General features: G+C 60.8%; 2 protein-coding genes across 7 annotated transcripts in view; both read right to left on the reverse strand.

The window, feature by feature from the left end:
* Positions 1-678: 678 nt before the first annotated feature.
* Positions 679-5,506, reverse strand: GMPPA (GDP-mannose pyrophosphorylase A). Of its 2 annotated transcripts, XM_032114126.1 has the most exons (13): positions 5,366-5,506; positions 5,200-5,297; positions 5,002-5,105; positions 4,415-4,607; positions 4,188-4,247; positions 3,908-4,038; positions 3,756-3,770; positions 3,027-3,161; positions 2,752-2,849; positions 2,584-2,630; positions 2,392-2,484; positions 2,136-2,304; positions 679-2,047 (listed from the first exon to the last, which is right to left on the reverse strand). In XM_032114126.1, exons 1-13 carry the CDS (start codon positions 5,406-5,408, stop codon positions 1,947-1,949), a joined length of 1,287 nt encoding a protein of 428 aa, XP_031970017.1. In that variant the 5' UTR covers positions 5,409-5,506; the 3' UTR covers positions 679-1,946. The 2 variants fall into 2 exon arrangements, with proteins under 2 accessions (XP_031970017.1, XP_031970018.1); XM_032114127.1 differs by lacking the exon at positions 3,756-3,770.
* Positions 5,507-6,428: 922 nt separating this feature from the next.
* The window catches only part of SPEG (striated muscle enriched protein kinase), a 39,078-nt gene continuing 24,022 nt past the window's right edge, over positions 6,429-21,484 (reverse strand). For all 5 annotated transcript variants that reach the window (XM_032114123.1, XM_032114122.1, XM_032114121.1 and 2 more), the window contains 31 exons: positions 20,812-20,970; positions 20,458-20,647; positions 20,076-20,305; positions 19,778-19,897; positions 19,269-19,373; positions 18,951-19,157; positions 18,702-18,825; positions 18,134-18,306; positions 17,191-17,303; positions 16,838-17,006; positions 16,662-16,755; positions 16,104-16,304; positions 15,895-15,955; positions 15,617-15,694; positions 15,295-15,467; positions 15,163-15,189; positions 14,696-14,848; positions 14,434-14,476; positions 14,271-14,339; positions 11,947-14,140; positions 11,669-11,821; positions 11,474-11,590; positions 11,226-11,393; positions 10,849-10,971; positions 10,496-10,660; positions 9,653-10,313; positions 9,326-9,565; positions 9,030-9,253; positions 8,450-8,525; positions 8,050-8,199; positions 6,429-7,766 (listed from right to left, as the gene is read on the reverse strand). In XM_032114123.1, coding sequence (XP_031970014.1) covers positions 7,559-7,766; positions 8,050-8,199; positions 8,450-8,525; positions 9,030-9,253; positions 9,326-9,565; positions 9,653-10,313; positions 10,496-10,660; positions 10,849-10,971; positions 11,226-11,393; positions 11,474-11,590; positions 11,669-11,821; positions 11,947-14,140; positions 14,271-14,339; positions 14,434-14,476; positions 14,696-14,848; positions 15,163-15,189; positions 15,295-15,467; positions 15,617-15,694; positions 15,895-15,955; positions 16,104-16,304; positions 16,662-16,755; positions 16,838-17,006; positions 17,191-17,303; positions 18,134-18,306; positions 18,702-18,825; positions 18,951-19,157; positions 19,269-19,373; positions 19,778-19,897; positions 20,076-20,305; positions 20,458-20,647; positions 20,812-20,970 — 6,968 coding nt within the window. In that variant the 3' untranslated portion in view covers positions 6,429-7,558. The remainder of the gene's footprint in view (positions 7,767-8,049; positions 8,200-8,449; positions 8,526-9,029; positions 9,254-9,325; positions 9,566-9,652; positions 10,314-10,495; positions 10,661-10,848; positions 10,972-11,225; positions 11,394-11,473; positions 11,591-11,668; positions 11,822-11,946; positions 14,141-14,270; positions 14,340-14,433; positions 14,477-14,695; positions 14,849-15,162; positions 15,190-15,294; positions 15,468-15,616; positions 15,695-15,894; positions 15,956-16,103; positions 16,305-16,661; positions 16,756-16,837; positions 17,007-17,190; positions 17,304-18,133; positions 18,307-18,701; positions 18,826-18,950; positions 19,158-19,268; positions 19,374-19,777; positions 19,898-20,075; positions 20,306-20,457; positions 20,648-20,811; positions 20,971-21,484) is intronic.

The raw sequence follows: 21,484 nt of genomic DNA on the forward strand, positions 1-21,484 counted from the left end.
CACCTGGCTGTGGCTGCTGTCTGTCCTGCCCTGCTACTGCCAGGGGTTGGGGCACACCGGTGCCTGGCTGGGCAGCAGACAAGAGCTGAGCAATGCTCCACAGAACCTCTGCTTTGGGAGGGCAGGCAGACCCTTCCCACCCAAGCTGAAGCCCTCTTCTGCTCTGGAGCCCCGGCTGTGGGAGGCCCCTCTTTGAGCCCAGATGTTGGCCTCAAGTAATTGGAGCTGTTGCTGCTCAGGGCAGGACAACCTTAAAGTGTTTCCAGACTTCCTGGCACCTCAGTGGAGGCCTCTTTAACTCCTTCCTCCCCTCCAGCCCGGGCAGTGCTAGAGGCGCACAAAGCGCAAGCAGGGCTGAGATGTACAGCTCTTTCCCTCCAAGAGGGGGAAGCAGGATCATGCTGTAATGAAGCAAGGTCCCAGGAAAGGCTCGTCCCCAGATAACTGAAGGGGGCAACCAGTGCAGAAGGACCTTAGGGAAAAGAGGCATTACACAACAGGGATGAGAACTGCCCCATGGCCACATCAAGCAGCCAATAAACCTTTGTCCCTACTAAAAGCCAGACCAGATGGGGCACGAGAGAAAATTCATGTGCAATCCTGAAAGTAAGTACTTTGGCTCAGTTTTCCCCAGCGCAGGAGTGTACACCAGAGGGCAAGGAAATTAACACATCCAAGGCAGAGGCAAAACTGAAGGAGTTTAATGTGCTTAAAGCTAGGGAACAGCTAATCCCCGCCCAGGACCACAGGAGAACTGGCACAGGGCTGGGAGCAAGGATTTACTCCAAATCCATCAAACTGGGATGGTACTGGATGGATGGAGAATACCTAATGCAGTGCCTTGCTGAAGGTGAGAGGCATGATGGGGCCATTGGTGGAGTGTAGGGCTTTAGCACAGAGTTTAAAACCAGGGAAGTAAAAGGATAAAGAGCAGCGTTGGTTACTGTAGACAATCTGTACCAGGCTCAGGAGGAAACAGTCTTCCATAAAATCAGGTTTTTGAGGCAAAGTGAGGTGCTACATCTCTGCCACTTGCACACACATTAAGTTGATTGCTCTGGTGCCCAGTGGATGTGGCTGGTGACAGGGGGAGACATGCAGTGAGCCCCCCCAAGCTGCAGCCGTGCTGGTGTGAAGGAGGCTGTTGGCCCACCAGGGTAGCAGAGGCACGCTGCCCTCACTCTGAGCCCTGCCTAGGCAGCAGGCACAGGTCTCCACCTGACAGGAGCAGGCTTGGTAGGGCTGGCAGATCTCCTGGCTTGCACTGAGCCCATGGGGCAGAGGTGGTACTGGGGGAAGGGGTGTTCTTGCAGCTCCCTCCAGGGCCAGCAGGCTGCTAGTCCAACCCAGCCCTCATGTGTCTGCCAGTGCCCTTAGGACAGCCTGGCACTGCTGTTTTCCCAGCAGTAGGCAGGAGCCCAGCTCAGGCTGTTGCAATCATGCTGAAATCAGGAGCCTCAGATTACTCCTGTGGGGTGAACTGCCTACACATGACAGGCACATTCAAAGCTCCCAGGTCTTGGAGATGGGCCAAGACCTTCCAGGGAGTTGCAGACAGCAAATGGTACAGGGAGAGACTGGTGAGGAGAGGCAAGGTGGTGCTGGTAGTGCCCTTTGGTGGAGAAACACAACTTAAGTTGGACCTAAGACAGTGCAGGCAGCAAGTGCTCCCTGCATATGCACACAGTCTGGTGCCAGGGCCATGTACTGTCCCCAAAGCCATCACCCTGGCCCAGGGCTGGTCCCTGGGCCGCAAGAGAAGCAGCATGCAAGGCTGATGCTCATCAGCTTTAATGTCTGTCTGGAGCAGTAGTCAGGCACTTGCAGAGCTCCTGGCCTGCACCTACCCCTCTGGGGGTGCTGGGAACCTCCCAGAATGTGAGGCCTCAGTGCAGGCTCTTGTTGTGGGGCACAGCAGGGAGAGGGTGGCTGGTGCTGCCTGTGACTCAAAGGATAATCTGGTTTTTGTAGCTGCGGCTCAGCTCCTTATGTGGAAGGACAATGGAGTTGAGAATAACGACCTCAGCGGGAATGGTGACGCTGCAGCCTGAGGGGAGAATGCAAAGGGTTTAACTAGAGGGAAGAAGCTGCCTCATTGAGCAGGGCCAGGGCCATTCCATGCAGCAAAGACATACCCAGGATTGTGATGGATGGTGTGAGGCGCCCATCCCGGAAAAGGGTCTCGCTGTCGATCTTGGCATAGGGATCGTTGGGGTTGGGGTCGCTCGGCGTTCCTTCAACCCGGGCCCAGCGCCCAATTGTACTGTCCCAGCCCACGATGGTATTGAGGACACAGGTGTGGTCCTGGCGTGAAGGAGAGGGGAATGCAGGGTGCTGCTGCCTCCCTGCAAGGAGTGGGGGTTGACACCTACTCCCTCAGCCCGTACTTACATGGAGTGAGGCGCCGTGCAGGACGATGGACTCTCGCACACGCACACCAGCGCCCACTGTCACACCCTCCCCAATGGAGACGTTGGGGCCCAACTGTGAGGAGAGAGGGAGGTGACGAGGACAAGGAGGACAGCAGTGCCCTCAGCACCCCGAGCGTGTCCCTGCCCCAGGGCCTCCCCAGCCTGCACTCACCACTGCAGTGCTGTCGATGGAGGCTGTTGGGTGGATGTACACATTCCCTGCAACACAAGGCAGTGGATTCAGGGGAGGGAGCTCACAGGAGCACCTGCCTCTCCGATAAGGGGAGGTCCCACTGCCTCCCTAGGCAGCCCCAAAAGCATTAGGGTGTCAGAAGGGTACCTCGGATGACAGGGCCTCCAGGTTTGTTCTGGGCCAGTCTCTCTGGGTGGCTTTTGCTGTACTGGTTCAGGTAAAGGCGGCTGGCATAGATAGCAGAGCTGGAGGAGGAAAAGCAGAAGATTGTTATTTTCACTCTGGCGCTACCAGGGCAGAGGAGGATCCAAAATCAGCACCACCCACCCACCCCCAGGGCTCTGCCTGAGCACTCTCCACTCCCATCCCTGGTACAGATCACTTGATGCTCTTGTTGCACCAACTCCAGCTCCAGCCCTTACCCAGCTGACTTGATCTGGCTCCAGAAGCCATCAGTCTTGTAGACATAGAGTTTGCCACTCCCAGCCAGGGCTGTGAAAACGTCCTGCTCTAGCCGGATCACTTCTGCACGCTGCCAGCCATTGGAGCTTTCTTCTCTGCAAGCAAGAGTCCTGTCAGACACCCACCCCAGACATGGCCTCAGCCAAGGACCCCAGCAGACCTATGCTCCCCAAATGCGGGGGCCCTGACAATCCCAGATTCCTACCTAGCCATGCACTTCTCCCCAAAAGTGGGGACAGCGCCAGCTGTCAGACTAGGTTGGGACAGCCCCACTGAGGCCCAGAGCAGCAGAGGGACAGGGCTCTGCCAGCCAAAATAAGCTCTGAGCCTGAAGCTGATGGTGCAAGAGCCCCACCTAGTCCAGGTGGGTGTATGATCCTGTCCCCAGTCCAGAGCCTGCACAGCCCAATTTTAGTTTGGGTGGTGGCAGAGATGTGAGGTGAGAGGCTGGCTGGTGCAAAGAGCTGGAGAGGGGAGCAGAGCATTCCCAGGTGAAAGGCTAGCTCAGCCTCTTGTCCAGAGCTGAATGAGAATGGGGTGGGAAGAGAGGAAGGGAGAGGGAAAGTCTCAAGCTGACCAGGAGCAGAGCAGAGGAAACAGCAGCCTGAAGAAGGGAGGGAAAGCATGCATTACCACTAGGACCAATCCAGCCCAGAGAGCAGCCAGTGCAGACACAGAGGGAGACTTACCCAAGGTAAGGACAGCTGGTGCAGGACCAGGAAACAAGTGAGTGATGGCAGAGAAGGAGAAAAGATAGAGAAAGAATGGAGGATGAGCGTGCTGCTGCAGCCCCGGGAAGCAGGAAGGGTGGGAGGGACACTGAGCACAGTGAGGCACTCACAGTGCTAGCTCCTGCTGGTTCCTCTGGAAGACCTCGCCAATGTGCTGGAAGATGGCAGGTGTGAAGAGGTAGATGCCACAGTTAATGATCTCACTGACAAACGTGCTGGGCTTCTCCACGTAGTGCTGAACCTGGAGGTGAGGGAAGAGACAGGAATCCCAGGGTGCAGCCCCTCCACCCAGCATCACACCCTCTCTGGCATGCTGGGAACAAACACCCAGGCAGGCAACACAGCACCTGCTGCCCATGCTGTGCTTGACTCCCCAAGGCCCTCCAGTACCTCCTGCGTGCCTGCATTTGCCACTATACAGCCATAATTCAGTGCCTGTGTCCTGTTGGCCTAAGAAACAAGGACAGTGTTAGCAATGGTGGAGCAGTAGGCACAGGGAGGCAGAGCAGATGAAACCCGGACCTCACGGTCTGGGACCCACCCACCACAGGAGCTGCTGGCTTCTAAGCCCATGGCAGAGCACTGCAGCTCTTCTGCTCCCCAGCACTGCCACTCACTGTGGTACCCAGAATGACAAAGCTGTGCATGTCCCCGTGCTGCTGCCGAAACTCCAGCATCTCCTGTAAGGGGAACTCGGAGCACACGTCTGCGTTGAGGACAAAGAAGGCCTCAGCACCACCTGACAGGATCTGGTCTCGGAAGTGATAGATGCCACCACCCGTGCCTAGGGCTGCATACTCCTGAAGATACCTACAAGCCAAGCAGAGAAAAGGGAGGGCTTAGGGAAGCAGGTGCCTAGTGGCACCAATGGGCAGGAGGGCTGGGAAGGGTTGGGAGGGACTGGAGAGACATAATCCTGCCATGCAGTGATAGGGTTCATGAGGGCATTGCACAGAAGAAGGAGACTGTGGCAGCTTAGAGCTGCACTAGAGAGGCATCTCTGGAGCAGGAACCACCCAGGGCAGGGCCCAAGGCAAAGGAAAGGTGGCAGAACTAATGGGGGAGCCTGGCTGTGCCCATCCAGAGCCCAGCTGCCCAGTGCCAGAGTGCTGACTGGGGGCTACCAGCCTGAAGAAGGCAGGCGAGGGGCTGAGCCAGGCTGTGCCACTGTGTGTGCCCCAGGGGTGTGAGAGCTCCTGCCCACCTGATGGGAATCTTGAACTCCTGCTGCGCCGATACGAGAAAGCGGCAGAGGGCCTCGTTGGGCTGGTAGAAACCCATCAGCAAGATCTCCTTCATGCCGGGCACCTGGCGGGGGACGGAGGAAGGCAGCAGAAAGGAAAGCGATGGCACTTCGCCCTTGGCTCCACGGCCCCAGCCCCAGCCTCCCGGCCTCCCGTACCTTGGCGCAGGCCTCGATGTGATGCTGCACCATGGGCACCCCGGCCACGGGGAAGAGCGGCTTAGGCACCTCGAAGGACAGCGGCCGGAACCGGGTCCCTGTGGAGCAGAGCGGGGTCGGCGGGGCACTGCGCCAGCGGGACACCCCGCGGGCCCGGCGCACTTACCCTTCTGCGGGCCCCCGATGAGGATGACGGCCTTGAGCGGCATCGCAGCTCAGCTCCGCTCCGGCGGTCCCGCTCCGAACCCCGGCTCCGAACCCCGGCTCCGCAACCCAGCCCCGCACCCGGCCCGGCCCGGCCCCGCCGCCACTTCCGCGCACGTGGCTGTGACACGTCAGCGCCGCGCCGGGCCTGCTGCCGGCTCCGCCTTCCGCCACCAGGGGGCGCCGCGGCCGCCGGGCGGCCCCTGAAGCTGAGGGTGGCTGTTGTGGCCGTGTGGGCGGCGATGGTCAGCGCGGGTGTGAGGTGGTCAGCGCGGGTGTGAGGTGGTCAGCGCGGGGGGGTGGCTGTGGCCATATGCGTGTGCGATGGTTCAGACGGGTGTGCGGGGGCGGCCGTGGGTCTGCGCAGGGCAGCGTGAGCGTGCAGGGGAGGTGCTGTGGCTGTGTGCGTGCCCCAGCGCTTCGGTGCGCAGTGCGGGGACACCGTGGGCTCTGACACGCCCTTGGACACACGGGCGTGCGACAGGCACAGGTTTGTAAGCACGTGTGTGTGTGTCGGGAAGTGTGCGACTGCCCGCAGGCACCAGGCTGTGCGCGTGTGCCCGTGCCCACAGCGGCAGGCACGGCACCGAGGGGCTGGTGGGTGCAGCCAGGGCAGCTGGGGGGGCCGGCGGGCTGTAACCGGAGCGGTCCCTGCTGGCACGGCCCGGCCTCATATGGGTAGCGGATATTTATAGCCAGGCATCAGGTCCCTCACCGGCACCTGCCATGCCCGCAGCAGGAGCCCTTCCCTGCTGTCGTGCTGTCCCAGCCACCATCGGGCCCTCTGGCACTCCGTATTTTCACTCCATGACATGAGGGCCATGTGAATGAGCCCCGCTGCGCTCACGCCAGTGCTTCACAGCTTCTCTGCCTTTTTCACTAGATTTCCAACATGGAAGCCCAGCCTCACGTGGAACCCTTTCTGGACTCGGGTCCCTAGGTTTTGGGGCAAGGACCCTCCCGAGATACCAGGGGCTGCACTTCACACTCATGCAATCCCCTCCCAGCAAGGCACTGAAACGAGGGGCTGCTCAGGGTCTTTATTGCTGCTCTGGCATGTTGCTTGCTCCAAACCATGGGGACATTGGCAACTCCGGAGCCCGGCAGAGAGGAGGGGACAGGGATGGGGACAGGAATGAGCAGACGCCTTCTCCGCAAAGTCAATAAATAAAGCCCTATCACTACAGCAGCATGAGGAAGGTGAGTGCCCAGCCGCTACTCCTGTCCCCCTGCTCAGGGCGCTGCGCATTGTGCCACCAGCCAGGGAGGGCTGAGGAGGGGGCACAGGGCAGGGCAAGGCACCTCAGGGTCAGGTGGGAGGTGTGAGGGGTCTGGGGACAGGCAGGCAGGCTGGTGGTGGGGTACAGGGCAAGGTCCGGAGCTGGGTGGGCAGAGCATGAGCAGCATGGGCCTGAGCAGACACAGGAGGTGTGCGTGGCACGTGGGTGCCCCTCCTGTGAAAACGGGGTGCCTGCCAGTCCCCCACCCTGGTATGGGGCACAGCCGACAGCCCCAGGAAAGGCACCGGCATTGGTCCTGGACCCACAAGCCCACTTGCCAGGACCAGGGCTGGGAGGAGCGGAAGGTGGGGGCTGGCAGCCCCCGCTCCCAGCTGTAAGGACTGGGGCTGTGCCGGCTGGCAGGGGATTGTGAGCAGGCCCCTCTCTGCAGGAACCACTGGAGCAACCTCAGTCTTCTGGTGCTGGTGTGCAAACCAGGGGGAGCACAGGGACTGCCACACCGTGGCCAGGGGCAGCTGCAGGCTGCAGTGTAAGGCACACGGCTGATGGGACCTGCGTGGCCAGGGCTTGCCGGGAAACTGCCAGCTCTCCCCCTCCCACCCGAGGCTTCCCTTGTCCCGCTGTCTGCATCCCATTCTCCCCCAGACTCTCTGCCACATTCTCTGTTCCTTGCAGCAAGGCTTCCCACCACCCTCCTGCTGCCGGACCCCACTGCTGGTCTGGCGGCAGCAGCCCCTCCTCTCCATCGGCACTGCCAAAATGACACTGCTGGCCACCATCATCCCTGACAGCAGCACATGAGGTCCATGGACTCATCCTGGTGCGTCCCGGCTCCTCTTCAGCCGCCCCGTACCGTGCCCCATGGAATGTTCCTCTGGCTCCCCGGCCCCTCATGGCCGTGGCCAAGCCACCAGTTACTGTGGCCCTGGTGGCTGGCCACCCTGGTAAGAGCGGAGTAAGACCTTGTGCTTTGTGACAGCCTCGCCACGGCGCCGCTGGTGATCCACCAGGAATTCCTTGAGGCGGTTGGTGGTGAAAGTCAGGGTCTGGCGGCGCAGCTTCATCAGGTAGGCGTCCTGGAGCCAGGCATTGGCGAAGCAGTCCTTCACCGTGGGGCGGCTCCTGGGGCAGAGCCAGCTCTGTATCAGGGACTGCCCTGGGGGTGCCCACTGCTGCTCCACCCCCCAAACCCAGCCACCACCCCTGCCCTGCAAGATGCTGGGGATCCCAGCCTTCTCCAAGAGCAGGGCTCTGGACTCAGGAGATGCCAGACCTCTCCAGAAGCAGGGATGGACTCCAGGTTCCCACTGATGGTATCTGGAGGGGTCCCATGTGGCAGGAAGCTGGCTCAGTCATAGGCACAGTCTGGGGCCATGTGTCCTCCCTGACTGGGTTGGGCACTCACCAGGGGTGGACAGTGAGGACCTTCCGGATGAAGAGGGCAGCAGTCTGCGAGACGTTGGGGTACAGCTTGAAGGCATCAAAGCGCCCTGCCAGGATGCGGTTCTCCGTCTCGATGGGGTCCAGTTCGAAGAATGGTGACCGCCCACTGAGCCTGTGGTGGAGGGGTTGGATGGGCTGAGGGGACAGCAGTGGGAGGGCACTGCTGTCCGCCTTCCCACCCATCCCTGGTTTGAACAGCCGCAGCTGCCCAGGGTGTTTTCATCCTCATGTCCAGCTGGGAAGGGTCTGCCAGGCTACAGCATCCCTCAGCCCACCATCAATTTGGTGTTCTCCATGGCACTGAGCCCTGAGTGGGGCTGACAACACTTCAAGGTTCTCATCCCCCTGACCCCTTCTCTTACATGATGTAGGTGAGGACGCCAACGCCCCAGACATCTGCTGCGGAGCCCACTGGGTCCCCCTTCACCACCTCTGGCGCTGTGGGCAGGGGAGCAGGTCTGTCATATACACGGAGACACCAGCCCCAGCATCTGCTGTAGCCCCAGCACCCACAGCATCCACAGCATCCATAGTTGCCCCAGCACCCACAGAAGTCCCAGATCCCCAGCATCCCCAGCACCCCCAGCATCCACAGTATCCCCAACGCCCATAGCAGCCAAGCACCCACAGCACTTCACTATTGCACCCTCCAGCACCCCTCCCTGACATTGCAGCACCTTGACAGAGCCCAGCATGTCCAAAGATACCCCAACTGCCCCACAACACCCAAACTCTCCCACTTACCCCAGTGATGCTATAGAAATTCTCAGCAGACACCCCCAGCACCCCAAAGGCCTCCCACCTTCCCCAAGAACACCGTTCCTCTCCATTCCCAAGCCCCCCAGAGCATAGACATACATGCACACCTTTAGGGAATAAGCATTCCCCAGTTCTGTCCCTGTCCCCTTCCCCATGCCACTGCACCCCTGATGCCCCACTCACACATGTACTCCAGGGTGCCGGCACGCCGTCCCAGCTGCCTCAACACAAGGGGGTTGTAGGTCTGGGCACTGCCAAAATCGATGATCTTGAGGGCATTTGTGCCTGAGACGATGATGTTGTCTGGCTTGATGTCGAGGTGCACAATGCGGCGGCCATGCAGGTACTCAAGGCCCTGCAGGAGCTGAAGTACGTAGCTCACCACGTCATCCTCCGAGTAGCGAAACCTGGGGGCAAGTGGCATCAGCAGGCAGCCCCATACCAGCAACTGTCCCCGGTGGCCCTGTGCCTGCCTGTACCTGTCCACAATACTGTAGAGAATCTCCTTGCCAGCACAGTTCTCGCAGATGAGCACCAGGTAGCGGGGGGTGATGTATGCCTCATGCAGGGCCATGATGCGCTCATGGTGCAGCGCCTTGAGGATCTCATACTCCTGCAGCACACTCTGCTTCCGTTCTGCCTCGTAGGGCACAATCTTGGCCATGAAGTGCTTCCCTGTGGCATTCTCCTTGCACAGCCGGATCACCCCAAAACGGCCTCTGCGGCATAGGGCAGGATTCAGCATCCCTGGTGCGGGGTGCTGCAAGAACACCCCTGGCAAAGCATCTTGTCCCACCGCTACTCACCTTGCTTTCTCATCCAAGAAGGTATATGGCTTCTGGGGGACACCTTGTCGCAGTGCTGTGCTGTCTTTTCCCCCTCGGACCTCACTGGCAGCTGGGGGCTCTTTGGAGGATGGGGGAGTGGTGGTGGGTTCCAGCACAGGGGGTGATGTGGGGGGCATGGAGATAAAGGAGGTGACCATGTAGGGAGGCATCTTCCGTGCAGGTGTGGTGTTTGGGGTGGGGGCTGAGCTAGGCGTGGTTGACACTGGGGAAATGGTGGGGGACTTGGAAGGAGACAGAGCCTGGGGCAGGGGAGAAGTGTCCATGGGGGGCACAGGGGAGCCATGAGTGGGGGTGTCTGTGTGAGGAGAGGCAACAGTCTGAGGGGGGGTGAACATCAGCTCAGGGGGCACGTAGACAGTGATGTTGGGTGGAAGCTCAGGATCTGGTGGCATGCCCTCTTCATGGGGTGCAGGGGGTGGAAGGACCCCTGGGAGGGCACCCTCCTGTTCTGCTCCAGCTGCCTTCTGTACCACTCCCTTGTGCTTGCGTGGCGGTGTGGTGGGAGGGGCCCCTGTGGCCACTGGCTCCAGCTGCTCCTCGGCTGTCTGGGTTGACCGGCTGGAGGCCACCTTCTCAGGAATGGGGACAGCAACATCCTTGGCTGGGGCAGCTCGGGCATCTGCAGGGAGCAAAGAGAGGTGTGAGCCAGGTGGGGGTAAGTTAGGAGTGGAGTCCAAGTGGCACCTCATTTCCCAAAGCCCTGGGGGGAAGATGCCCTGCGACTCAAGGATCCCCAAAGCACCCAAGAGGCCACAGGTGGCCCCATGGCTGCCCCACGCCCATGGGACAGGGCTTGCTCACCTGCTGCCTCAAGATGCACCTTTACTGAGGGGTTGCTGTAGGGTCCCTGGCCAGCCTTGTTGACACAGGCCACACGAAACTTGGCAGTGCTCCCGGGAGGTAGCTCAGTCACATTGAAGTAACAGTCAGCGATGCCAGTGCTGACAATCTTCCACTCATGCTCCCCTGCCAGAGCAGAAGTAAGGTAAGACGAGGGCAGACCAGGGACAGGGGAAGCCCACTCCCCTGTCCTTGATTCTGCCAAGCCACAGGGGACAGCCAGGACATTGGCACTTTTGTCCTGGCTAGGTGTCCCTCTGTGAGCCCATATTCCTGGCTGTGGCTCCCAGGCGATGTGAGGCAGCACCACATACCATCCAGTCTGCGCTCCAGTGTGTAGGTGCAGGGGGCTTTGCTCTCAGCAGGCTTCCACAGCACCAGCACCGTGTTCTTGTACTTCTGGGGGATCTCCGGGGTGCCTGGCCGCCCAGGGAGCCCTGCAAGGGTACAGACAGGGTGAGCTGGGTGTCCAGCCAGGGGCAGGGCAGAGCTGCTGCAATGAGAGGGCATAACAACACATGGGCTCAGAGATGCTGGAAATGCTCATGCAAAACCAGCCTGTCCTCTTTCAAAAGCCCCAGTCTCTTGCAGATGTAGAGAGCAGTACTCCAGTGACCTGCACCAACTCTTCCCCAGCCATGTGCCCAACTTGTGCTCTTTCTGTCTCCTGAGGTCTCCCCAGCCTCCTTACGTGCCACAGCCAGCGTGCAGGAGCTGATGGCTGTGCCCAGGATGTTGGCGGCTGCACACTCGTACAGCCCTGCATCCTTCCTGGAGACCTTGGCGATGGTGAGCATCTGACGTCCATCCTTGCAGGAGACGACGTTCAGCCCACTGTCCGGCTGCAGGGACCTCTTGTCTGTCGGGAGAGCAGAGGAGAGGGATGATACAGTGCCCTGCCAGAGCCCACCCACTGAGGCAGTGCAAGCAGCCCCCCACCTTTCATCCAGAGGATCCGTGGGGCTGGGCTGCCAGCAGGAAGGCAACAGAGGGTCAGCGCCTCGCCCTCCAGCAGCACCTGGTCCTTCAGCTTGATGTGGAAAATAGGGGGGAAATCTGGAAAGCAGCGTGGGGGATTAGGCTGCGGTGGGGATACACACCGCACCGACCATCCCGTCCTGCGGCTCCACTTACCCGATTCACTGGGTGTGTGTGGCCGGCCGGCGGCGAGTCCCTCCTCTTGCAGAAGGCTGGAGGGGATGCTGGGCTGTGAGGCCATCTTCTCCTTCTTGCCCCGGGAGAGCCCCCAGCGCTCCCAGCGGGACCTTTTCTGGCTGTCACCCCCACCTGTGGGCACCCAGGGCAGCTGAGAGCGGGGCCAGGCCATGGCGGCCACGCCTGTCGTGCCCACAGCGACTGGGCCATGGGTTGCCAGCAGGAGTCCCCCGCAGGATCCCCCCCTCATCGCTCACCTTTGACGGAGGCAGAGGAGCCTGTGCTGACCTCGGAGCGCAGGGACTCAGAGGAGGGGGCGGGGGCGGGGGCGGGCCCTGGTCGCAAGCTCTCACCCTCGGAGCTGGTGCGACGGAGTTCCCGGGGTCCCTCGCCGTCCGGCCGCTCATCCGACACGCTGCGTAGCCGCGCCGAGACCCGCTCCATTGTGGCACTGATTTTCCTCCGCACGGCCACCGCCGGTGACTCGCTCTCCCCACCACCCCCCGGCTCTGACTTGAGGCTCTCTGAGTCTCTCCGCTCCCTGGAGCTGGCCAGAGCCATGCTCCAGGAGAAGCGGCGTCCACCAGATGGGGTCTCACTGCCTCCGTCCTCCCCCATGCTCTTCTTCCTCTCAGCAGGCGGGGTCCGCTTGAGGAGTATGGACATCCTCCGGAAGAAGCCCCCATCCTTCTCCACCTCATGCAGGTCCTGCACTGACTTGGACTTGGCTGCCAGCCCGGTGGGCCGGTCCTTGCGCAGCTCCAGGGGCACGCCGGCTGGTGTAGGACGGTAGATGCCCTCGTCAGAGACTGGGGGGCCAGCCAGGTGCCGATCCTCGGAGCGGGAGCGGGTGAGGAGCTTCAGCCCCCGGGTGAGGGATGATTCACGGCCCCGCTTGAACTTGGCCTCAAAGACCTCCTCCGAATCGATGTCCTGGATGACCAGGGAGCTGGAGGAGCCGGTGGGCTTCACCTCCCTTCTTGATGCTGGTGCTGGTGTAGGGGGCTTTGCAGGGCTGGCTGGTGGTGTCTCCTTGACATTTGGTGGGGGCTCATTGGTGGTTGGTGGGGGCTCCTCGGTGGCTGGCTCCCCACCTGGCATGGCTCCCATGGCTTGCATCATCTTGGCATAGGAAGACTTTATGTGGGTTTGGGGGCCAAGGGTTGTGGGCTGTGGTGGGGTGGGAGCTCCTGTCCTGGCAGCCCCCTCCCCACTGGGTCCAGCAGCCTTGGTGGGTGTCTTCTCTTCCTGTCCCCTGTCCATGGGCTTCTTCCCTGTGGTGGTGGCAGCCTTGCTGGACCCAGGCAGGCCACGTTCCTCAGGGATACGCCTCCTCCCTGAGGCAGCCTTTGCAGGGGGGGCCTGGGGAACAGTGATATCTGCTGGAGAGGGTGTTGGTGTGCTTGGGGTGTCTGGTGGCATTGTGGGCCGAGCATCAGAGAGGGCAGAGAGAGAGGGGGACTCCTTGAGCCGTTGGGCCTCCAGGCAGGCCACTGGGATCTCCAGGGGTGCACCAGAGCGTCGATGCCGGACGACAGGCTCAGCGTCCCCATGGCTGAAGGAGCTGCTCTTCTGCAGCCGGCACTCAGTGGGGAGGAGGCGCGGTGAGGTGGCTTCACTGGAGGCTGCCCGCACCAGCCGCGGCACCGCTGGTGCCTCCAGCCGGGCCGACCGTGAGACTTTCTTGTCGGGACTGACCCCAAGGGTCTCCAGGAGGGGACCCCGCAGGCCGCTGACCTTGCTGTCCCCAGAGCTGCCCCGCAGCAGCCGCTGGCGCATCAGCTCCAGGCGCTGGGCATGATCGTCCTCCCCCCAGGCCACCTTCCGCCTTGGCAGCTCCATGGAGGCTGCCTTGGCCAGGGCCCGGCGGGGGTCCCGGACCACCTCAGCCCCCTCCTCAGTCCTCGGGAGCTGTTGGAGCAGCAGGGCGCTGTCAGCAGAGCCACCCCTCTTCAGCTCTCCTCGACGGGCACTCCCTGGGGACTCCAGGCTGGAACCCTTCCTCATGGCTTTGCGAGGATACTCTGGCCGCTTCTGGGCTTCAGGGGCTTCCTCATCAGAGGAGCCAGGTGCCTCCACCTCTGCGCATGGTCGCCGTGGCCCAGCACCCCTTGGGCGCTTCCCCAGGGCCACCCCTGGCTTCCCTGTGCCCTGGCTCTGCCACTCCATGGCCAAGACATCCCCCTCCGGCTGCAGCCTTTCGGATGTCCCAATGGTCTCATCATCTGTGGGGATCTCATTGAGTGACATGCGAGAGCCAGAGAACTCCACCTGGTGAGGCATGGGGATGAAGGGCAGCTCATCCAGGTCATCTGAGTCCGAGGAGGATGACAGTGCTGGTGACTCCTTGAGGTGCCGGGGCACAGCGATGGAAAGGTGGTTGGACGTGTCCTCCAGTAGCTCTGGGATTGGCCGCAGCACCATGTTGCACTTGTAGCTGATCTGCGAGCGCTGCAGCCGGCAGAGAGGGCTGGATCAGGCCCAGGTGCATGGCATGGCATCATCCTGCCATTACACATCCCCCCATCCTGCCCAAGACACAATCCCACCTGCCCTCTCCCTCCCCAGCCCCTGCCTTCACCTGCCATTTCCGACGGGAGATGAAGAGCTTGAGGTGGTCAGTGCTGATGACCTTCCCTTTGGCCAGCGTCTGTGGGGTGAGGGGACAGTGGTGTCCCTGGGAGCCTGCAGCAGGCTCAGGGAACCCCGTGGCCTCTTGGTGTTGGGTCCATGCCCAGGCTCACCTTGAACCAGGGATGCTCCAGGGTCTGTTCTGCATTGGGTCTCCTGTGAACCGACACCATTGGGTGAGAACCACCCAGGCTCAGGGGCTTTGGCCAGGGGAAGAAGGGCAGGAGATTCTGGCTGCCCATGATGCACCCCGGCAGAGCCATGCAGCCAGCCTGCCCTTGGGCACCCCAATGCACAGGGATCCCTGCCCTCCCTTGAGCACAAAGCTCATGCTGAAGGGGCAGGGGATGGGGAAGGGGACCCTGCAGCACTCACAGTTTGTCATTGACCAGCACTTTGATGACAAAGCCCTTGGCTTCCCGGGTGAGCCCCTGGAACATCCTCTCCTCAAAGGCCACATTGTAGTTGCGGATGTTCATCAGCGTTGTCTTGTCATTCTCCCCCACAAAGGGGGAGATCCCTGTCAGGCTGCCAAGGAGGAGACACTGTCACTGGGCCATGGGGCCATGGGAAACAGCATGGCAAGTACGGGGAACTGAGGACAGGACCCCAGACCCCATCTTTGAGGTCATGGGGCCATGGGAAACAGCATGGCAAGTACAGGAGACTGAGGACAGGACCTCAGACCTCAGCCCTGCCGCCATGGGGAGGGCAGAGGTAGGAGCAGCTGGGAAGGAGGCTGAGGCTGTAAGGAGTCATGTGCATGGTCACAGCCTCAGCTCTGGAACTGGTGAGGGGATGGAAAGAGTGTCCCTCCTGTGAAGACACACCAGGGCACTTACCAGAGGTATGCGATAACCCCCACAGGCCTGCAGAGAGGAGAGCACAGTTACTGCACATCACAAGCCCTCCAGGGTGCCCAGTCTCTCCTGGCATAGCAGGGAGCTCATCGACCACCCAAGGGCTACCCTTACCAGATGTCAGTGACGCTGGAGACAGGGGTCTGGTTGACAATCTCAGGGCCCACAAACTCAGGGGTGCCATACTTGCAGTACTGTGGCTCCTCAGATGTCAGCTCTTGCGCGTTGCCGAAGTCACAGATCCGGATCTGCTCGCTGCTCAAATCTGCCATCAGGAGGTTTTCTGGCTACAGGACAGTGCAGAGCAGAGGGAAGCTTGGCAGGAGGCAGGGGCTTTCCCCAGGGAATGAATGTTCCCTGTCAGCAGGACCACTCCCCATCCAGTGCACCAGGAGCAGGAGGCACCGGGCAGGAGTCTGTAAAGACCCGCACTCACTTTGATGTCCAGGTGCAGGACACTGTGCTGGTGCAGGTAGCAGATCCCTTCCAGGACCTGCCGCATGTACGACCGGACCTGCAAGAGTTGAAGTGAGGAGAGTGGGCACCCCAAGCATGGGTCAGCTGTACACTGGCCCTGTGCAGAGGAGGATGCGGGCTGTGGCCCCCTTAGTAGCCTGATACAGTGAGCACTACACATCTCTAGGCTGGGACAGACCCCACTGGCCTCAGGATTGCTCCCTTCCACATCACTTCGCTCCCACAGTGTTCGCTCACCTCCGACTCGCACACTGAGGGCTTCCTCACCATTCTGTCCAGCAGCTCTTCTTCAGAGCAGCTGGGCCCCAGTCAAGGAGCATAGAAATTCCATGCTCCATTGTGCCCCACACCCAGCTCCTCTCCACCCACTCTGCCCACCCATTCCCCCCAAAAGCCTCCCCTCCTCCCCTGTGCTGTGCACTCATGGAGCAGTGCCCAGAGGATACAGCTCCATGACCACGATGACAGCATTCTTCTTCTCAAAGGCATCATGGAAGAAGACGATGCGCTCATGGTCCAGCTGAGAGAGAATGTGCAGCTCCCGCCGTGCTGACTGCTTGGCCTTGGTCCTCCCAGGGATGAACTTGGCAGCAAAGTCCAGCCGGGTGCTCTTCTCTGTCACCCTCCGCAGATAGGAGAAAGCCCCCCTGCAATTCAGCAGTGGGGGTAAGGGAGGATAAGAAGGTGGGTGAGCAGGAGACACCCCCCTTCCTTGAGCAGCTGGCACAGGCACCCACTCTGCAGGGAGCTGCCTGCTGCCTCAACAGCTCTCAGTGACCATCCACTGAGAGACCCCAAGCCTGGCTTTTCTCTGACCACCCCAGCTCCCCACCCTAAGCTGGCACAGGAGCATCTGTTGACAGCTGAGAGAAGCCCCAGCACACCAGGATCTGGCATATAATGGAGCTCAGTCACCCATGTTGGAGCCCCAGCTCCAACAGCTGGCTCCAGCACCCCACTCCCTGCAGGGCCCAGGATGCCCCATCTTGCCAGTGGCCACCTACCTCCCAATCTCCTCATGCACATCATAGTAATCTGTCAGGCGTCGTGCCTTGTTCAGTGCATCCTCCTCCATGGTGGCATCAGCAGTGGGCTGGGCTGGGAGAAGGAAAGGGGTGGCAGGGGGCAAGCCAGACACGTAGGCTCTGCCCTCAGGGGCTGGGGAGCCAATCAGCCATACCTGCCCGCACGACCAGCTCTGCTTTGCAGGAGACCTCCCCAGCCAGGTTCTTGGCCGTGCAGGTGTAGATGCCACTGTCAGGCTCGGCAGCACCCAGCACCACCAGCGAGCACTCACTATCCTCATATACGAAGCTCAGGTGGCTGCTCTCCTCCAGCAGCTCCCCATCCTGGGGGTGGCAGGGATGTTGGGGGTGTCCTGTCTCATCCCTGACCAATTCCCACCACCCTTACCCCATGGATAGGGCATGGGACACATCCTTGATCACCAGTGCAGCAACCCAGGCGAGGCAGTGAAGTGTGCGGGTCTGGTGGGAATATGGTTGAGGATGGGGTTGGGGGTTCCCAGCTCACCTTGTACCACATGATGGCCGGCAGCGGTTTCCCCTCCACCACCACAGCAAATCGCGGTGTCTCCCCTTCCTGGGCATCGATGTCCTCCATGATGGACTCAAAACGTGGTGCCTCTGCCAAGAGACGGGGCATGGGGCACCTTGGCGTAGTGTCACCTCCCTGCCACTGGCACAGGGTGTACAGCTGCAAGGCACTGCAAGTAGGGGTAGGGGCATGAAGTGACATGGGGCAGTGCCACTCCAATGCACATGGAAGTGGGACACCTCTACAGGGCAGACCACCAACGGCATGTCTGCAGCAGCATTTGGCAGTTCTCCATTGGAGTGGGGCACTGTGGGGCAGTGTCACTTACAGCACACAGGATGGAGCATGTTACATAGGGATGTGGGATACTGTGGGGCATTGTGGAGGTGTCCCCTGTGGTTCATGGCTATAGGGCGCTGGGAGCAGTGCCTCCCAATTATACTCAGGGATATGACACCCTGCAGCAGTACTACCCATGGCATATTGCTGAGGGACACCATGCACAGTCATGGGACACATGGGACACCGCTGCCCAGGTCAGACATGGGTATGGGACACCCAGCAGCAGTGCCAATGCATGGTTCCTGGTTTTTCATCCCCATGATTTCCACCCTGTAGAGCGGCATCCCCACAACATATGGGTGTGAAGCACTGAGGAGCAGTGTCATGCTATGGGGCAGTGCCCCCATGGCACATGGGCATGGGGCACCACGGAGCAATGCCACCCTCCAGGGTAATGCTCCCCCCACCATATGGGCTTGGAGCACCATAGAGTGATGCCACCCCCCAACAAAGGGACATGGGCTTGGAGCACCATAGAGTGATGCCACCCCCCAACAAAGGGACATGGGCTTGGAGCACCATAGAGTGATGCCACCCTCCAGCAGAGGGACACGGTCCCCAGTGCAGGGGCACCTACCTGCCAGGCGGAGGCGGAGGGTGCAGTGGGCAGTGCCATGGCAGTTGCTCACCTCACAGGCCAGCAGCCCCACAGCCCCCCGGCCCACACACAGCAGCCGCAGGCAGTGCTGGTCATCGTCTGGCATCATCATCTCACACGTGCCCTCCAGTTCCCCCAGCACCTGCCCACCCCTGCAGGCAGACCAACTGTCACATCACAGCTCCATGGGCAGACCCACTGCCCCATTGATAGATCACACCCCACAGCCCCATGACCACCTCCTCACCTACAGTCAGGGGCCCACCCCGCAGCCCCTGCAAAGTGCTCACACCCTGTTGCTAGCTCTGCCTCCTCAATGGCTCTTGCCCCTTAATACCCCACAGAAAGCACCCTATGACCTGCCCCCCCAACTCTTCAGAGCCCTGGACTTCACCCTTGTGAGCACCTGCAGACCAGTCCCAGGGAAGGAGCCCCCCACACACACACGGTGGGCTAGATGAAGAGGTGGTGTGGAAGTCCTTCTTTATGCATCCTGTGGGGTGATGCTAGGCACGGGGCAGGCAATAGGCACAGTGCCACATCCTACCTCTTCCAGGTGACGGTGGCCTCCACATGATTGATGGTGATGGTGATGGAGGCTGGCTGGCCTTCTACCACATACACCACATCTGGCTTGTCCAGGATGACTGGGGCCTCCTCCAGGTAGGGACCTGCCAAATGCATTGTCACCAATCTCTCCCCATTCCAAGCCACCCAGCCCTGGGCAGCTTACCACCTGACAAGGGACAGAGACCTTGACCCCAGCTGCCCACTCCCTCCCCACTGCCCTTCTCACCCCGGTCCAGGAGCTGCACAGGCCCCACAGGTGGGGAAGGCTTGCTATTGGTCTTGGGAGTGGCAGTGATGACACGGAAGAGGTACTGGGCACCCTTGGTCAGCCTGTGCACTGTGTAGGTGGTGTCCCGCACACCGGTCACCAGCACCACCCACTGCATCGTGCCCAGCACTTGCATTTGCACCACATAGGTCACCGAGTTGGGGTCTGCAAGGGGAGAGGGTCAGTGGGGAGCCCCTGGCATGGGGCTACCCCATGCACCCCATCACGGCATTGCCCACCCCCTGCCATCTTCCTGCCCATACCCTGCCCCCTCACCTATGGCAGTGTCCAGCCACTTGGGCTTGTTCCACGTCAGCGTGATGGCTCTGCCGGTCACTGAGGCCACAGTGGGGGGCCCGTCTGGGGGTGTTGGCACCACATCTGCATGGAGAGGTGGGCCAGGATGTAAGCATGGCCACTCCCCCAACTCATCAGGGCATCTGCCTCACGCTGTGGGAGATACTGGCTGAGGGGATGGATGAGGCCAGCAATTCTTTCTGGTTTCCTGGTAGGGGCTCAGCCTGCCAGCCCCTGTGAGACTGGCACTGCCAGCAAGCTTCATGCAGGATCTAGTGGTCCAGGGATGAGTCCTGACCCCACAAGATGAGAACTGCTCTGCTGGCCCCACTTTTTGGTTGGACTAGAGACCTCCTGAAGTCCCCTCCAACCTGAACTGCCCTGTGATCGAACCTATTCCCCTAGGACCTTGCGACAGTCCTGGGGCACAGCCTGGCAGGGTGGCTGTGAGTGGCTGCACATCCCAAGTGGTGTCCGCTGCTGCTTACCGGTGACATAGAGGTGTGCATAGCATGTGGCCTTCCCCACTTTGTTGGCAATGACGCTTTTGTAGACACCAGCATGTTCGTGTCTGACAGCCGTGAATACCAGACGATGGATGTCTTTATCTGGTGGAGAACAGGGGGACACAGGTAAGACCCCACCAACTAAGCAGCATGGAGCTCCCCTTCCTCCCTCTTGGGTTGTAAAGGTCTAGGGAGTGATGGCTCCTCCAAGGGTGTTCCGCCTTCTCCCACCCCGTGTAGAGGGACCCCAGGGAGTGGGGAGGGCAGCAAGGAGTCCTACATTGCATCATCTTGCGGTCATCAGTGCTGTCAATTCGGGAGCCATTGTGGTACCAGGTGATGGAAGGGTAGGGCATCCCGGCAACCTGGCACTCCAGCATGGCCTCCTTCGACTCCACCACATCCAGGTTATGCAGTGGCTTCAGGAAATCGGGCATGGTGAAGCACTCTGCCTCTGTCTCCACCTGCTCTGGCTCCTCCGGGATGGATGGCATCTTCTCCAGCTTAGAGCTGCAAGAGCCCACACATGCTCATGATGGGAGCATGGTGCGGTGCCCCCAGCTCAGCCCCAGCCCTAGGCTTTGCATAAGCCTATTGTATACCAAGTCCCAGAGGGGAGCAAGCAGGGGGAAGCAGATTCCAGTTGATGGTCCAACTCTTACATCTGGGAGGCTGCAGATGGCCGCGGCTCCTCCACATAGAGCTCAGCAGAGCACTCCACATGGCCATGGGTGTTCCTGGCGGTTGCCTTGTACTGCCCTTCATCTTCACTGCCCACGTGCACGATGACCAATGAGTGCAGCCCTCCATCCTGCTGAATCCGCACGTTCTCCCCCTCCTGCACTGGCCGGCCTGCACAGAGACACACACAGCATCAGTAGTAGCATCCCCTCCAGCATCAGTAGTAGCATCCCCTCCAGTCCCAGCCAGGTGCAGCCTTTGGGTGCAGCCCCCAGGGAGATGAGGAGGGGTCGCCCTGCAGGGCCCTTGGCAAGCTCTCTGGGCTTGGGGGTTACCAAAGTGAGTCCAGGTAACCGTCGGAGGGGGACTCCCACTGATCATGCAGACAAAACGCGCTGTCCGCCCTTCCACCACGTCCACATCCTCCAACTTGCGGGTGAAGAGCGGCTGCATAGAGGGCTGCACTGTCAGCCGGGCACTGCAGGTCAGCTCATCTGCAAGGAGAGCAGGCACTGGTGAGCCCCCACAGCTCATGCCTGTGCAGGGCAGGAGGCAGCCTGTGACTCCCCCCGGTTGCAACCCAGCAACCACTGTAGCTGTGGGTGAGCATGCCCCATACATGGTGGGGCCTGAGCCCAGGTGTGTGGGGTTCCAGGCTCTATCCCTGTGCAGGGTGGGGGAGTACAAATGTGTGCAAGGTCCCCATGCCCAGGGTTGGGGCTCTGATGGCAGCAGGCACCTCTTTCCTCTTTCCACAGCAGAACAGGTGCCAGCAGCAAGGTGGGGTGGGAGGATGCCCTGTCCTCCCCATAGGGCAGGGGAGCACAGCTGGCCTATCCCCTTGAGGACAGGCAGTGATGCTTAAGCAGGTAGTGCCACCACATGCAGCATCCAAGGAGCAGCATGAGGACAGGTGCAGGCTGGATGCTCCAGGTGTGGAGTGCTGTGCTGGGGGATTTCCAGCACAGAGCAGTTTGCAATGACGGTGTTGTCACCCACCCTGGGCAA

Source organism: Corvus moneduloides, chromosome 7, assembly GCF_009650955.1.
Source record: "Corvus moneduloides isolate bCorMon1 chromosome 7, bCorMon1.pri, whole genome shotgun sequence".
NCBI lineage: Eukaryota > Metazoa > Chordata > Aves > Passeriformes > Corvidae > Corvus > Corvus moneduloides.

Excerpts from the sequence above, each read along its gene's own strand:
- GMPPA (XM_032114126.1), bottom strand. The coding sequence starts at position 5,408 with ATGCCGCTCAAGGCCGTCATCCTCATCGGGGGCCCGCAGAAGG. Across the intron at positions 5,298-5,365 it reads CATCGGGGGCCCGCAGAAGG|GGACCCGGTTCCGGCCGCTG; the intron begins GTAAGTGCGCCG and ends TCTGCTCCACAG. Across the intron at positions 4,248-4,414 it reads TTGTCATTCTGGGTACCACA|GCCAACAGGACACAGGCACT; the intron begins GTGAGTGGCAGT and ends CTTGTTTCTTAG.